Source organism: Argopecten irradians, chromosome 12, assembly GCF_041381155.1.
Source record: "Argopecten irradians isolate NY chromosome 12, Ai_NY, whole genome shotgun sequence".
Classification (NCBI taxonomy): domain Eukaryota; kingdom Metazoa; phylum Mollusca; class Bivalvia; order Pectinida; family Pectinidae; genus Argopecten; species Argopecten irradians.
In genome coordinates, this window is record NC_091145.1 from 32144491 (window position 1) to 32161411 (window position 16921).

The 16921-nt window shown below is 35.1% G+C and overlaps 1 protein-coding gene and 1 pseudogene across 1 annotated transcript in view; both read right to left on the minus strand.

The window, feature by feature from the left end:
• Nucleotides 1-486: 486 nt before the first annotated feature.
• On the minus strand, nucleotides 487-2245 carry LOC138336968 (5-hydroxytryptamine receptor 1A-like; annotated as a pseudogene).
• Nucleotides 2246-13375: 11130 nt separating this feature from the next.
• The window catches only part of LOC138304602 (sodium- and chloride-dependent GABA transporter 1-like), a 34824-nt gene continuing 31278 nt past the window's right edge, over nucleotides 13376-16921 (minus strand). The window contains exons 12-13 of the mRNA XM_069244768.1: nucleotides 15722-15892; nucleotides 13376-15127 (exon numbers count right to left, since the gene is read on the minus strand). Coding sequence (XP_069100869.1) covers nucleotides 15020-15127; nucleotides 15722-15892 — 279 coding nt within the window. The 3' untranslated portion in view covers nucleotides 13376-15019. The remainder of the gene's footprint in view (nucleotides 15128-15721; nucleotides 15893-16921) is intronic.

A 16921-nucleotide genomic window follows, 5' to 3' on the forward strand; every position in this document is an offset into this window, starting at 1 on the left:
AGTAGACTAGAAATAAAATAATCAAGTCATTTGCATGAAAGAGATCACGAAATGTCATTAAAATTTTAAATGAAAACGATATTACCGATAGAGCGTCAACCTCTTCAGCAGATAAAGTAATTTGTAACTCACGAACACGACACAATCTATATATGTGTTTTGTCTTGTGAAGCATAGACGTTGTATTCCATAGAATACACAAGCCATACTTTATATATAATTGTTTTATCTTGAAAAGAAACCAGATAGCAGACTAGCAAGAACAGTATACGTCATTGCCCTATACCTTTCAATTTTGCGCCAAAGCACATATGGCAAGAAAATGACATTGCTGATAAATCGGCGATTGCGCCTTGCATCTTGTGGTTATGACTTTACTCTATTGCTGTATTTGGTAATAAGAAGGTTGAACGCTGCATTCACTCAAACACAATTTGTTTTATTTCAAGACGAAGAATGAACAACACATGAATTACACTGGTTAAAATTCGTTTTCTTATATATTTGTTTCGTTTTACCTCACGTATTAAAACTGACGAAATATAAATCATTGTGTTTATATTAGTATGAATTGAAATACAGAAAATATCAAACATGTATTAATGGGCAAATTATGTTTTACTTTGATTTCAATCGTCATAGCTAAATTGAATGATAATGGAAAGATGACTGATTACGAGTTATCGAAACAAATATTTCTTGAGTCAAATTTATGTTTCTCTTTTCATACAACTTATATGAAAATATCAAGTTAAATCAGGTAGGTTTATCCCGTGTAATCGGGGTCAGGTCTTCTAGAACAAATAATGTTTGGTAAATATATTTTGCTTACAGAAATCTTATATTTAGACTTACAACAAAAAAAACAGTCTTTGATGTTCATAATTATTTCAATTTTTCCTTATTTGCCTTCTAAAATTATCATGATATCTATAAAATAGTTTTCACGGTTCATCTTAGGATGATCGATACAGGCAGTTAATTTTATCAAGTTTTAATAGACGCTTCATCGCTGTGTTAAGTTGACGATTGAGAATGGCATGCAAGATTGGATTTATAGCAATAACAAAACTCCCTAAGGTGGCAAGGGACATCAATACGCAAACCATCGGGTTGGAAAGTTCCGAATGACCAACGACACTTTTAGTAAAAGCAAAAACAGGGAGAGGAATCCAGCAGCATGTAAAAGTTCCTACCAAAATGGCAATATTCTTTGACGCTCTTATTTCTACTCGCCTACGTCCATTTTCTTTGTTCTTGCTGTTCATAAGACATACCGCACCAGATATAGTATCGTCTTTGCGTTTAGTTACCTTCACTGTGCCGTCCATTTCAACTATTTCCATCGTTGATTGGGATGCATCAACAGGTCGGTTATTGTTATGATTTTCGGGGATATTTAATGTAAGTGGCGAGTTTGTATTTCTTGAATTTTAGAATCCTTTGCATTTCGGAACGATATACGAAATATTTTTGAATCACCAATGCTTATCTCGTCGTTGTCTCCTAAGAACGAAGAACTGGCATTGCCATATTTTGTGGCTAGAGTTTCAGGCGCTACCCTTCTCCTGGTTTTGTGTCGAGACATCTTTAAGGAATGTTTGACAAGAGTTTTCAGTATCAGACCGTACAGCACAACAATAACACACAATAACGTCATCCCAAGAGGGAACATCAAATACTTGTCATTTTCTGTCCAATTCGGAGTTTCGTCTAAGAAGGAACATGGAAAATATAAAGCACTGTCAATAAACATGATTGAGGACATAACCCCTAGTGTCATAGCAAACATCCAAGACGTCGTTACTAGTATAGCTGACCTTTTCTTCAAGCCAACCTTTTTAAAGGGATTAATTACTGCTTGGTAGCGTTCAAAACTAGCCATAGTGAGCATGAATAATTGCATAGTATCACAGAATGTTCTAAAGAAGGTTCCAATCCCACAAACCACCCGGACGGATGTAAACGTTGTATATCCGGTAAACAACTGTATTCGAATTGGAAGAAAAAACAAACAACCGATTATGTTGGCAATGCACGAACTTGCGAGGTTGATATTGATGTATGTTCGAAGATGACGATTTCTAGAAATGCACACACATACACATACATTGCCAACCAGTCCAATAGTGATGGTAAAAGCCATAAGTATGTCACAGAGCAGTAGTGTTACTGGGGAAAATTGTGAGAAGCTTTCATACCTAGACCAAAAAACGCTTTCGACATCGGTTCCATTAGAAACCATTTCAAATAAAGATTACTTATAATTGTTTAAGACCATAAAACTGGCATTCACATAGGTTTATGCAGAAGTTAATGGTAGCCAACTTACCATTCACGTGGCTTATCTCTGACCTCCTTAGCAATGCATTCACGTCGATATTAATATCCGTGGACAACAGAGCGTTAGTTACTATTCACTTTCCGATTTTGAAATGCAACCATGCAACCTCATTATAAAAATCACTTAACATTTACTTTTTGATGATCACAAGATGTTTATTCCCGGTATGATGAAATTGTGTTTTTGCAAAATCTGCTTTGATGCCATTCATCAAGATGGATGCTTAATGTCAGGATGTTCTCGGTCTAAAAGGCAAGATGTAGTAATATGGCTATCGCCACAAGGGGTCTTGACACGTCGATATAAAAATGTCAGCAATCCATTTTCTTGCAAGGAAGTCACCCAACTTCGTTAAACTATCATCAGAAACTGATCGAGTGTCTTCTCCGACAACACTGCGTTACCTTTAAGCGCTACATCGTCGACAGTTTAAATAGAAAATTCGCAGCAGGTCCCAATCAAACTGTACCTTTATCACAGTGTTGACATAACGAATTAGCACATGTACTCCACGTCTTTGCAATGATGCTAAGTAAATGTATTGATTATTAAAATCATTCATTGAACATATATTCCATTAGATTGGATGAATAAGCAATCAATCATCGATCGAGTCGAAGTTGTAGGTACAAATAGACGGGAGCTCCATATAATCGACGTGCGGAATGATGTAACCATTTACAAACAGATGTCAATTTCTGTCACAGAGTAATGGATCTCGGTGAATTCGACATAAAACAAATCCTCAAAAGGATTTCAAAATCCCCTGACTTACTTCGAAGTGTTTTGTCATTAGATCATTTAAAATACTGAGATTAACATTGGTTTATCTTGTCTTGTAGATGAATCGCATCACTTTGTTAACTGGAAGCTTTGTGAAGCTGTACTGCTCAGTTCAGGGTTCTGCGATAAAATATCACCTATCCTCTCTGTGTGTTAAACGGTCGTTGATGCATTTAGTAGCATTGAATTCCAACTACAATTAGGAGCTGTTGCTACCACTGAACTGATAATTGTTTGAAGTTTCCTACAATTACATCCAGCTAACATCGCGTATGTCCTCGGTGTTCTCTTATTGACGTGACTTTTGCAATTTTTATAATGCTGGGAATTTTTTACATTTAAACCATAAGACATCATTTGGATATAGCAACTATTGTAACTATATGACAAAAAATATTAAAAAATAATGTAAACAAAACAAAAAAACATCTCCATAATAATGATGTACCGGTATGTATCATTGATCTTATGTAGTGTTACTTAGGGTGGGGACCGAGTAATTACCAAGACCCGATGTACTTGACTTTTGTTGATAGTTATGTTTTGGGGAAAATGCCTCGAAATATTACCACAAGCCCTGCATCTATGGGTCGCGAGTTCAAATCCAATGTGTAGTAGTTTCGAGGAACTGAACGCTAGACTATGTTTTTTCTCTTGGTATTCCCGGCTTTCCTTTATCACTGAAGATGACACGTATTTATATTATCATTGTTGCTAAAGGACGCTTAAACAATAACACCATCAATCAATCAATATTGGCAATTAATGAGTGCACAAAATATATATTATATATAGTATCTTTAATATGTGGATATGAATACCAGAGATATTCTACCCAAGAGTCACAAAATATTTTAAAACCCGAGGCTTGTAGAGAATTTTACAACATTGTGTAATCCCGAGGCTTGTCGAGAATTTTACATCATTGTGTAATCCCGAGGCTTGTCGAGATTTTTACAAAATTGTGTAATCCCGAGGGTTCAATACCCTTATCCCTCATATCCATATATATAAAAAAAACTATTTGTTCCCCTTTCATACATCGGCGCTGTATTGTAAATTTACAACTAGCATATCCCCCCATTTTGAAATAAGCAAGTAAAATGAGTCCATTCTTTATACATAATGTTTTTAATACTCATCCTGATGCTTATATTTATTATAAAACCTGCTTAGCTTCCGAACAAATGTTGAAATTACACCGAGAAATAGTACTTGGCGCATGATGTTAGAAGGCTGTATTACATGGACAGTCATCTGATAATTCTTAGGAATATGTAGAAAAGCCACAATATAGTAATATATATAGTGTTTATCTCACATTGTGATTTCTGGGTAATTTTATCTATTTTCCATTTGTCTTTCGTCCTGCTTTTTTTTCAAACAGGTTGATGTCCTTGCCATGAATTAAAATTCGATCAATATGAAAAGGCAAAGAGCTAAATCCATAGTGTACCTGTCGAGGTTTGATTTTATCGATATCAACCATTGTTTACATTTTTCCAATCAGATATCACATCATCTAGTTTGTTCAAACGTATTTACACGAATTCGTTCTATTCTTCGTGTAAACATCTGTAATCAATAATTATCAAAACATCAATGGAAATGTCATAGAAGAAATGTACCATTTATCTTCGATTGACCTCAATGCTTCATACCGATAAATAACATTGATCATTGTCAAGTATTGCATTGTTACTGTGTATCTTTGGTGATTTCTGTCGTCTTCATTAGGCATGGTTTATCTAGTGTTAACGGTGTCGCAGTGAGTTGGTTTACAGTAGGGTTACAAACAAAGTTCGTTATGGACATATATCTTATAATAGACCTTAATGGGGAATGAGATTCACTACGTTTTAGTCATGAATTCGTTGTAAACGTGGTCGTTATAAAAGTGTTTGACTGTATGCATAATGAGGGGATATTCAGTACTATTTGTTGTAAGTATCCGACCAAAATGCGGACGCAAATCCACTCAGCAATTTTACTTTGAAAGGATATTTAACTTTGAAAAAAATAATGTGTTTGTAGAAGGAAAATACAATCATTCTACTTCTTTGATACGCATAACACAATTTTGAAATATTTCTCATTTTAATACAACAGAATAATTTATTCCCTGAATCCAATAATGTGTATGGGTAATCTCCTTGTAGGTCATCTCCTTCTAGACCAGATGTTAATGCCGTCACCGGCTCTTACGGCAGATATCAGATTTATTATAATTGCAGTATTTGAATGTTTTCACTGCAATTGCCCAATGTTTTAATAAAACTTGTGACACAGATTCAATATATTCGACAACAAATACTTTATTTTTCACCCTTTTTTCTTTTTATAACGGGGATGATTATATAAATGTAAATATAAAGCATTGTTTGTCATATTTTTGATATGCATTGGTGTGTAACATTCATTGAGTGTTCTAGCATACTGTATATATATAATGTAACGCGCAACATGGGCTATGCTTGAACACCCAATGCATGTTATACACCAATGCATGTCAAAAATTTGACAAACAATGCTTAAATTAATTGGTTTACAGTATAACAGGATACCAATCTCTATTTACAGGTAATACCAAATTTGTACAGGTCTTTATTCGACATACTGAAGCCATCCCATTCAACGGTGCTGGCATGAACGATTTTTGTATATCTGATATGCCTGGATCCTTAAAAATTTTAAACACGTGGAATTATCTACATACATTTACTTTATCAAATGAAATATTTGTGTGTACATTCTTTCGTGAATCGAAGTTTTGATATCATAACGTGAGTAGCACTATTCTTGATTAACCGATGAAGCAGTGATGGCGGTGATATATAGTAAATATAATTAGTTGTTTTTGTATTCGTGGTCTCACAGCATCCACGAAACCAGCGGTCGTTTCTACACAACAAGCTTTTGAGTTTACAGTATTTTATATCCGGCTGTATAATTGATGTTTGAAGCTTCTTTGCTCTCATTCTCCATAACCTTAGCTGCTACCTAATTGGTTTATATATAATGTATATGTCTCATAGAAATCACGACAATCCGATTTTCCACTTCTTTCTCTACATGATTCAGAGTCGGGTGGTCTTTTTTATTTTATTGCCGACACAAATTTGTTTCTCTTTTGCCATATCGTGTGTCTGATAGTCTTACTGAACTAAGAATAGTACTCAGGGACACTTGTTATCACATAAATGCAGATATGACATCAATATTATTTCATTAACGACCCCCAGAACAACTCTAGCGTGTTGAAGCAGATTGCCTTACTATTATAGTTTCTGCTGGTGAATATATTGCTATCGCAATGACTTACATGTTTCCTGTTGCTTCCATGATCTTCGATCCAAAACCATATGTGGATCAGACTTATTCGTTGAAGTGAAGATTTTCTAAGTATTTTTGAAAATCTCATTTTATTTATTGATGTAGCTATTGTGTGTTTTAAGCATACTCGAGATTACTACACACAGCTAAATAACATAAGTTTTAGCAGTTTTATGATAATGTATTTTAATACTGTCTTACTGTTATTTGATGAAAGATGTTACCATTTATTATAACTATGGATAAAGGTTTTAAGAGTTTTATACAAATATTATTTCATTTATAAATAAAGAATTGTGGGCATAATTGTTGTTATGATTAAAAAATGTCAATAAAATAAATGATACTTCTAGATAACATTACTATTATGGCGTAGCAAACTAAGCTGGCAGGGGAGCTTTGAAATATACGGTAGTGCCATTAGGGTTATTATTCGTAATAGAGTACATTATATAATATAGTAAGCAAAACATAACAGTCGATACGGCATCTTCCAGGGTACAAAATATTAATATTCACTCAAAACAGTGGCAGTAGTTGTACAGTGATACCTTCAATAACAATAAATGATACATCTAGATAACATTACTATTATGGCGTAGCAAACTAAGCTGGCAGGGGAGCTTTGAAATATACGGTAGTGCCATTAGGGTTATTAATCGTAATAGAGTACATTATATAATACAGTAAGCAAAACTTAACAGTCGATACGGCATCTTCCAGTGTACAAAATATTAATATTCACTCAAAATAGTGGCAGTAGTTGTACAGTGATACCTTCAATAACAAGGAAAATAAATCAAAACATATCCAAATCAATCTTTATTGACTAACTTTTATCATGAATCCTTGAAAAGTGCGTATACAATACACTAGGAAAAACTTGATATCGTATCTAAAAGAAAACATTGATCAGGTGTAAGCCTAATAATCATATACTTATATATGCGATTTTATTACACAATACTAGATAAAATTACGTTTATAATCATTGGATATTCAGACATAAATGACCTATGAGTACTATGAATATCAAATAGAGTTCAGATATATCAAATACATATATATGAATATTGTAACAGCTATAAGCAAAATCGTATATATTCATATGCATATATTTTATTTAATGTTATACAAAATTTTATATTGAGATTATATTACGTTTATTATAATTGAATATTCAGATGTAAATGGTGACAGCCATAAGCATATTGATAATATATTAATATCTATGTTGGGTTCAATACTACACAATTCGAGAGATATATTACGATTATAATAATAGAAAATTAGGATATTATGGATATCAAAAAAAAGTTAAGAAATATTCATTATTGTGACTGCAATGGGCTTTGGTGGGATAATCAACAACTTGTATTGTAAATTCAAAACAAATATCAGTACTTACACACAATGTAATGAAATATCATTGAGAAATGAAAAATCGATTACCTGTCGATCATTTTTTTCAAACAATATTCACGAACACATTTACACTAATATAGCACTACTACAATAATATTGATGAAATGTTTGAAAGGCTTACGAGAAAAACACACAGGGAAATGTTTGAAAGGCTTATAGTGGATATTGTTCCAGATGATATATATCTGGATGCCATACAATACTATCATACAATGAGAACTTTTGTAGGTCGTCATACCTGCATACTATGCATGAATTTCAGAACACTTGCAATTGTCATAGATGTCTCAAACAACGAAAAAATATATCGTATATGACCGTCACATAAGGCAAAGAAAAAACATGAAATCGGGTCCATATTTTGTAAGAAGGTCGTTTATGAATATCAATATGTAAACGCTGTTTTATTATGATGTGACATGAAGTTTCTTCATTTGAATTTCAAGGACAAATATAAATGCGGCAGAAGGCAAACAGAAATTTGAGGAATATTGCCTTTAGCCAAAGTTGTGTGATTAAACATCTCATTACAATATACAACGTGAATACATAGTGTGCGTTTACCAGTTCCAGAGTTGCCAATAAAATTATCAAGATGATTCGGAAGACGTCAGATGTGTAACATTACTTCAAGAACATATCTGAAGAGTTTGTAATCATGAAATATATATAGCGTAGTTACTAGTATTTATTTCCCAATACACAGGTGTATGCTATATATAAACCCGGTACAGGTTGATATAGGGGGTGGAGATGGGGATGGGTGGTTTTGTGTGAGAAATGTACAGCGATAATAATTGCATGGAATTTTAAAAAAAGTCGCGAGCACTTTGCAGTGATGAAAGTTTTGTATAGAAATCCGATTTATAGATGGCGATATAGATGAGTATTTGATAGTAAAATTACATCTTTCACCAAGTAAATCAAGCGCACGCTTTAATATTCCAACCCATGAACTTTTGCTAATATCTGGTAGCCTTGTAATATTTATTATATTGAATAATATTTATTATGCTTAGATTATACGCCATAGTTGAGTTGATTTGTAGTGACTTCATTACTTTCATAGATAACGTTTTTGGGCCCTGTCTCTAGTTCTATAATCTCGATGATCGTGACGTAAAAATATCTTGAGTATGACATCTCAGGCTTTACTTAAAAATATACAAACAACGGGATTTGCGTTAAAATATTACGCACATTTTCATTATGGAGAATTGACTTGCAGTCACGTTTTGTTTCGAATTTATTTCAAAACTGCAGGAAAATTATAGCAGTAAATTTGAAATAAATGGTCGAGGTATGAAAGAAAAACATTATTTCATACGTTGATATATTGAGGATAGGGATATTCTACCGTCGGGACCACAAAACGCTACAAAATCCTCGGCAAGCCTCGGGTTTTACAACATTTTGTGACCCTCGGGTAGAATATTCCTGTCCTTGATATATACATATGAAATAGTCTTATATTACTTACCAACGGGGAACCATCGAAATGAATATATTGGCTGAAGTCATGGCGTTAACTTTAAGCAAAAAAAAAACCAAACTATTATTATACCTCACCGATGAGTCACAGTCGCTGATTGGTCGAGAGACGTCACGTGTGAGGGCGACAAAACATCGTGTATCCCGCTGAACGTCATGTTCAAAAAACATGTTTTGCCCAGTCGGAGCCCCTGGTACGTTTAGCAAGTGTTGTCGTTCGTGTAACGGAATTATCCGAGGTATTCCGATAACAAACAAAATGGATGGCAGACGACGCTTTCGTCCGAGAAAATGTATTAGAATTCGTATGATAAAGGATACAGATAACACAATTACACTCCATGTAATGTTTATATGATGTATCATGCTAAAGGGAGTTGATTTGGGCTGAAAGATACGGTATGTCTAACTTCTGATTTAACAATAACTGTAATGTTAGCCCAACACGACAACAGTGTCTTGGGGAAATAACTTAGAGTCTAGCCATTACGTTAGAATTGTATACTAGCTCGAGAAAAACTTTATTTGTTCGGTAAAATAAACAATTTATTGCCCTGTCGGTAGGGAGACATGACGCTTAGTTTACCCGCGGCAAGTCATATGTCCCTCGGACTACGCCCTCGGGAAATATACCTTTATATTATATTTTGAAGATAATGCTGAACGTTAACGTCAAACCGACCGTTGTGAATTTGGGAACCAGAAATCACTTTTACCTCATTACAAAAACTATTAACAATGAGAGGGATATTAAAGGTTTGAAAAAAATGGTTACCATACTAAACAAGTATGTTTAAATGCGCAGGGGAACGGAATCACCTGTACCATGTTTGAGACCATTGGAACAAATTCGGAGAGAGATCAATGCATATTTAAAGGAACATTGATGTTCAACGAGAACAGCCGAGGAGCCTGATGTCCAGGTATACTAAATCATGAGTTCTATGGAAATGTGACACGAGCTGTACACATCTTGTGCATGTCACAATTATGCAGGACATGGACAGTTCTGTAGTCAATGTTGTATAATATATCACTTTATGAAACACGTCCTTAGAGGAATTATAAAAAAAATGTTTTTTTTTAATTCTTATGAATTGTTTGGTAGAACATAAACAGTACAAACTGTATGGAATCGAACTTGCTAAAATGTAGAGATAGAAGTCAGCATCTACACTGATTTATTAGATTTGGGGACCACCTCAATAGAGTAAGTATTGTAGCGTCAGAAGGTTTGGTAAGGGGAAACATTACCATCAAGCCCTATCAGCTTTAAAGACCAAGGGATCTCTCAATCACCATCCCCAAAATCAAATGATTCAGCCATACACGGCTAGGAGAAGGAACTCTCGACCGCCATCCCCCCAAAAAATTGACTAAGCTTTAGAGGGATAGAGGAAGGAATTCTCTATTATCATCTCCAAAATCAATTGATTCAGCCGTAGAGGGCTGGGGGAAGGAACTCTCCATCACCGACTACAAAATCAATTGATTAAGCCGTAGAGGGCTGGGGGAAGGAACTCTCCATCACCAACTCCAAAATCAATTGATTCAGCTTTAGAGGGCTGGGGGAAGGAACTCTCCATCACCGACTCCAAAATCAATTGATTCAGCCTTAGAGGAATGGGGAAGAAACTCTCCATCACCGACTCCAAAATCAATTGATTCAGCCGTAGAGGGCTAGGGGAAGGAACTCTCCATCACCGACTCCAAAATCAATTGATTCAGCCGTAGAGGGCTGGGGAAAGGAATTCTCAATCACCGACTCCAAAATCAATTGTTTCAGCCGTAGAGGGCTGGGGAAAGGAATTCTCCATCACCGACTCCAAAATCAATTGTTTCAGCCGTAGAGGGCTGGGGAAAGGAATTCTCCATCACCGACTCCAAAATCAATTAATTCAGCCGTAGAGGGCTGGGGAAGGAACTCTCCATCACTGACTCCAAATTCAATTAATTCAGCCGTAGAGGACTGGGGGAAGGAACTCTCCATCACCGACTCCATAATCAATTGATTCAGCCGTAGAGGGCTGAGGGAAGGAACTCTCGACCGCCATCCCCAAAATCAATTTACTGAGCTTTAGAGGGATAGAGGAAGGAATTCTCCATCACCATCCCCAAAATCAATTGATTCAGTCGTAGAGGGCTGAGGGAAGGAACTCTCCATCACCGACTACAAAATCAATTGATTCAGCCGTAGAGGGCTGGGGGAAGGAACTCTCCATCACCGACTCCAAAATCAATTAATTCAGCCGTAGAGGGCTGGGGGAAGGAACTCTCCATCACCGACTCCAAAATCAATTGATTCAGCCGTAGAGGGCTTGGGGAAGGAACTCTCCATTACCGACTCCAAAATCAATTGATTCAGCCGTAGAGGGCTAGGCGAAGGAACTCTCCATCACCGACTACAAAATCAATTGATTCAGCCTTAGAGGAATGGGGAAGAAACTCTCCATCACCGACTCCAAAATCAATTGATTCAGCCGTAGAGGGCTAGGGGAAGGAACTCTCCATCACCGACTCCAAAATCAATTGATTCAGCCGTAGAGGGCTGGGGAAAGGAATTCTCAATCACCGACTCCAAAATCAATTGTTTCAGCCGTAGAGGGCTGGGGAAAGGAATTCTCCATCACCGACTCCAAAATCAATTGTTTCAGCCGTAGAGGGCTGGGGAAAGGAATTCTCCATCACCGACTCCAAAATCAATTAATTCAGACGTAGAGGGTTGGGGAAGGAACTCTCCATCACTGACTCCAAATTCAATTAATTCAGCCGTAGAGGACTGGGGGAAGGAACTCTCCATCACCGACTCCATAATCAATTGATTCAGCCGTAGAGGGCTGAGGGAAGGAACTCTCGACCGCCATCCCCAAAATCAATTTACTGAGCTTTAGAGGGATAGAGGAAGGAATTCTCCATCACCATCTCTAAAATCAATTGATTCAGTCGTAGAGGGCTGGGGGAAGGAACTCTCCATCACCGACTCCAAAATCAATTGATTCAGCCGTAGAGGGCTGGGGGAAGGAACTCTCCATCACCGACTCCAAAATCAATTAAGTCAACCGTAGAGGGCTGGGGGAAGGAATTCTCCATCACCGACTCCAAAATCAATTGATTCAGCCGTAGAGGGCTTGGGGAAGGAACTCTCCATCACCGACTTCAAAATCAATTGATTCAGCCTTAGAGGGCTGAGGAAAGGAATTCTCCATCACTGACTCCAAAATAAATTGATTCACCCTTAGAGGGCTGGGGGAGGAATTCGCGAAAACAATGAGATCTGTAATTAACAAACCACATGTCACAACATCATTATCACCAAGATTTCCATTCGAGAGAGTCTTCATTGACACTGAATGCATCGCAAAAGCCTCCGAACACCAGCGATGGACTTTCAAGATTATTGTCGTTCGTAAATAACTAGGTCTATGTCGAACCATCTGAGATCACACAAGAAAAGGATTAATCTTCTAACATTAAGGTAAAGGGAGCTTGCTTACTTTATAGTATCTTGGGGAGTTGGTTCATAGTTGTTAGTCGGAATTTGCCGTTCATAGTTGTTACTTACCGTAATATATCGCGTAAATACAAACAAGACAAAATATCAGCTTGAAATCTATTCAATGATAAAAATTACTTAATAAACAAAATATCTTGTCTTAATTGTTAAATTAAATACCAATACACCCAAATTACTACGATTGACCATATCAGCCGACATATTACACTCACAAGTTACATGTGTAGAATGAACATGTACAGAATGCTAGTTGTCTCTTGACAGTTTACACTCCGGAATGTTGACATCTTTTTTCGGTTGAAGTTTATCACTGTATAGAGGTTCAGAGTAAAATGACAAATTGTACATGTACATGCTTAAGTAAACTGGCATTCTGTACATGTACATTTTAAACATGTAACTTACTAGTGTAAAGTGTCTAGAGTAAACTGGCATTCTGTACATGTACATTCTACACATGTAACTTAGGAATGTAAACTGTCAAGAGTAAACTGGCATTTTGTACATTTCATCATACACATGTAAGTTTGGAGTGTATACTGTCAGCAAAGTAAACTATACATGTACATTCTACACATACAACTTGTGATCATGAGTGTAATATGTCGGCTGATATGGGCCATCGTAAATTACAATACATATCAGTTCAAAAGTCGCTTGGATTATGTGACATCTGTTTAAGACAGCTCATAAATGTCAGTATTAATGTATTTCATATTTTTCATTTTTTTCTCTCTATTTTTATCGTCTGTTTACTCTTAAACCACAATATTTCTGTATTCTTCGTTCATTAAAATGGCTTTTGTACCACTCGTTAATATGTCAGAAATAAAAATAAGAAGATTCTCAATTTACAATACTGTTGCATAGTAACTTCTATTACCTAACCATGTGTTCTTTATCGTATTCATACCAGTTAAATGGAATCGGTACAGTGTCTTATCACGGTACGCATTTCGATTTTTTTTTTAAATGGCGGTCCTTATAAAACGCTTCGTATTCAAATACGTATTTCCTTTATTAATAACATAACGGATAGTAAGACAATACATAAATAGTCTCGACAAAAATTGAAATTCATCATCATAATGACCAAAACTTTTTTTATAGAATATGAATGTCTTCTGTGTTTGTTTTCTACAAAGTGGACCCTTCGATAAGAAATGCAAATTGTCGGATGCGCCAACTACGATCAAAGTGGTACGCTTCAGTAAACGAAGCGCATGGAAATGTTTTCGTTAGATTGTTACGGTGCGTTCCATAACATGATTCGCACCAGTGCAACAAGAATGACTTCATAGATAAAATGCACAGTTAGTTGATTACATACATAATAAATCTATAAGTTCAGTCGAGATTTCCGAGATAAAATTCAAACTAATTTTTGTTGGGTTTTGTCAAGCCAAATTCTTATAAGATCGAGTCTATGGACAACGCTGTATAAATACGCGCATGATAGTAGCTTCATAATGATATAAACCCAATGAAGACTTGCGTAACTCAAGTAGAATTTAGGATTGTTCCTTTCTGCAAAAGTATGTCAATGCTGTTTTTGTGTTTATCTTTATGTATTTCAACTTAACATTCAATTAGTCTAAACTACTGACAAAATTATCATTCCGTAAAATGTTTAATTTATCATTGGTATTTTTTTCTGTCTTTTTCCTTTTTAAATGTAACTATCAATCATAATAATAGCATTAAAAGTGAATATACACAATCGTAGAATAACTCGCTCACAATCTACCTACAATTCTAACTAAATATTAAATACAGACACAATATATGAATATCATTATAAATAGTGCCATGCTACAAAAAAAAATTATTATCGGTTAAACTATTATATCTTTTACCTCGAAAATACGAAATGTACATCGAATGTTATTTTGATCCTATTTCAACCTGCATCATGTTGATTCAAGTCGATGCGTTTTTTCTTGTTACAGGAATACACAAAGAAAAACTCCAGATGATACCATTTGACTCTAAACAACATCCGATATCAAAACAACACTATTATCAAGTGTCTAACTATATATTATAGCATACTTATCTTCTCATTAACACATTCTAACTATGAACCATTAAGTGATTATCTATACATATTATTAGGGGCCGTACTATTGTTACAGCCTAGCCACATTATCGCCATACGTGTTCACAACCGAGTACGGAGGCGGCGCACCTAGTCCAGTGGGCAGTTGTACATCCGGTCGGAAGAGATTTTTTATTTTCTAAAATACAAAAAAATAAAACAAATATACGAATATCTTAATTTTATTCCGTCCTTTTATCTTGGGGTAGGTATCTATTGTGACGTCATTATTTTGTGGACGCAATTCATGTCGTTTTCTCCGAAAAGAATGACGTTACGCTCACAAACACATGACGTTACAACCAATACCTACCCACAAGGACAGATAACTCTTTGATATGCAAATATAAAATACATCAAGGACCATTTATTTACAAAACAATGTCGGATGAACTACATGAGATATTTATATCATAAATGTAAGAATTTTCCCGTTAGATTTTTGTAGATTATTTAAACAGTACATCATATAGGCGGACATTTTCGGACCTAGAACTAAAAACTTTTCGCAATTAAGAAGTGTATACAGTAAAAAATATTTCTTTAAATTTCATTGATCGGATTTCCTGCAAAACCCATCAAGAATACGGTATTGAGAGGTTAAAACGTGATGTAAGTCGGTTATGAAATGCACATTGATTATTTTCGTTTTAGCTTATTTCGAAAAGTTAAGTTTTAGAAGGAATTACTCCAAATAAAGCTAACAGGTATAACGTTCTACACAGAAACTTACTTCTCGGTAAGAATTTCCGGGAGTGACCACAGCCTTGTAGACCATATACACCGGGATAACCATCACAGATGACAGTGCCATTAGAGCCCCTACAGCGTGCGCCCAGGTAGGGTACTCATAGTCCATGTACTTCATAGCCTTCAACTTGATCAAGCGGAACAGCAAAACGCCCTGTGAGAGGAAATGGGTTGGTAGCAGACATAATATTCTATTCTTTGCTACTTTCAAAACAGCAAAACACCTTGTGAGAAAAATGGTTTATGAAAACACGGTATTTTATATTGTTCGGTGCTGTTTTCATTTAATAAAAACAGCAACCTACCTATGATATAACCAAGCAAACTCCACGAGGAAAACTGGTTTTGTAGTTAACATAGTATTTTTTCATATCATATCTGTTTCATAACCTGGAGCAAATTGATGGCAAATATGTTTATTGTCCTCACAATGGAATTATAATGAAGACATAGTTAATTTTCAAAACTTTGGTAGATCATTAATAAATATATAATTAGATAGTTAATACATATATGATAACACATATTATTGATAAAAATCATATCTTAGAAGTACGATTGTTATGAAATATGCTGTCCTTATAGTCTTTCATTAACATTCAACTAACACCCATTAGAAGGATAGCATGACTTTGAAAAATGCGGAATAGATATGTGGGATTGAATTGAAAAAAAATCTGCTAAATTCATAAATATATTTATTGTTTTTGGTTTTGATGTCCGTCAAAACAATACCTGTATTTACTACGTCAAGACATTGTTATAAATTGTTATAAATAGCATCTTCCTTAAAGATGCTTCACCGCTGACAAAAAGTATTTTTTCACTATTAAAAACAGTAGCAGATGATTTAGTATTTTTCTTCAGTTACAAAAGTTACTAACTTTACACCATTACCACCATTAAAAAGTTTGAGCTTCTAATTTTACTTCAAATTAAAAATATGAACAATAATTAATTGCATCCCGAAAACATTCCGTGGCACTATATCTTATATGAAATGAAGTATTGATTGCGCATGCACCAAAGGCGAAATTAATCATTTTATATTATTTTTTGTGTTAATTAGGCATATATATACACGATTAAACACCAATTATAGTTCATATGATGAATATCATTTATGATCTGTCGGCGGTGCAGCATCTTTAAATGCAATATTTTATTTCATTACATTTCATAA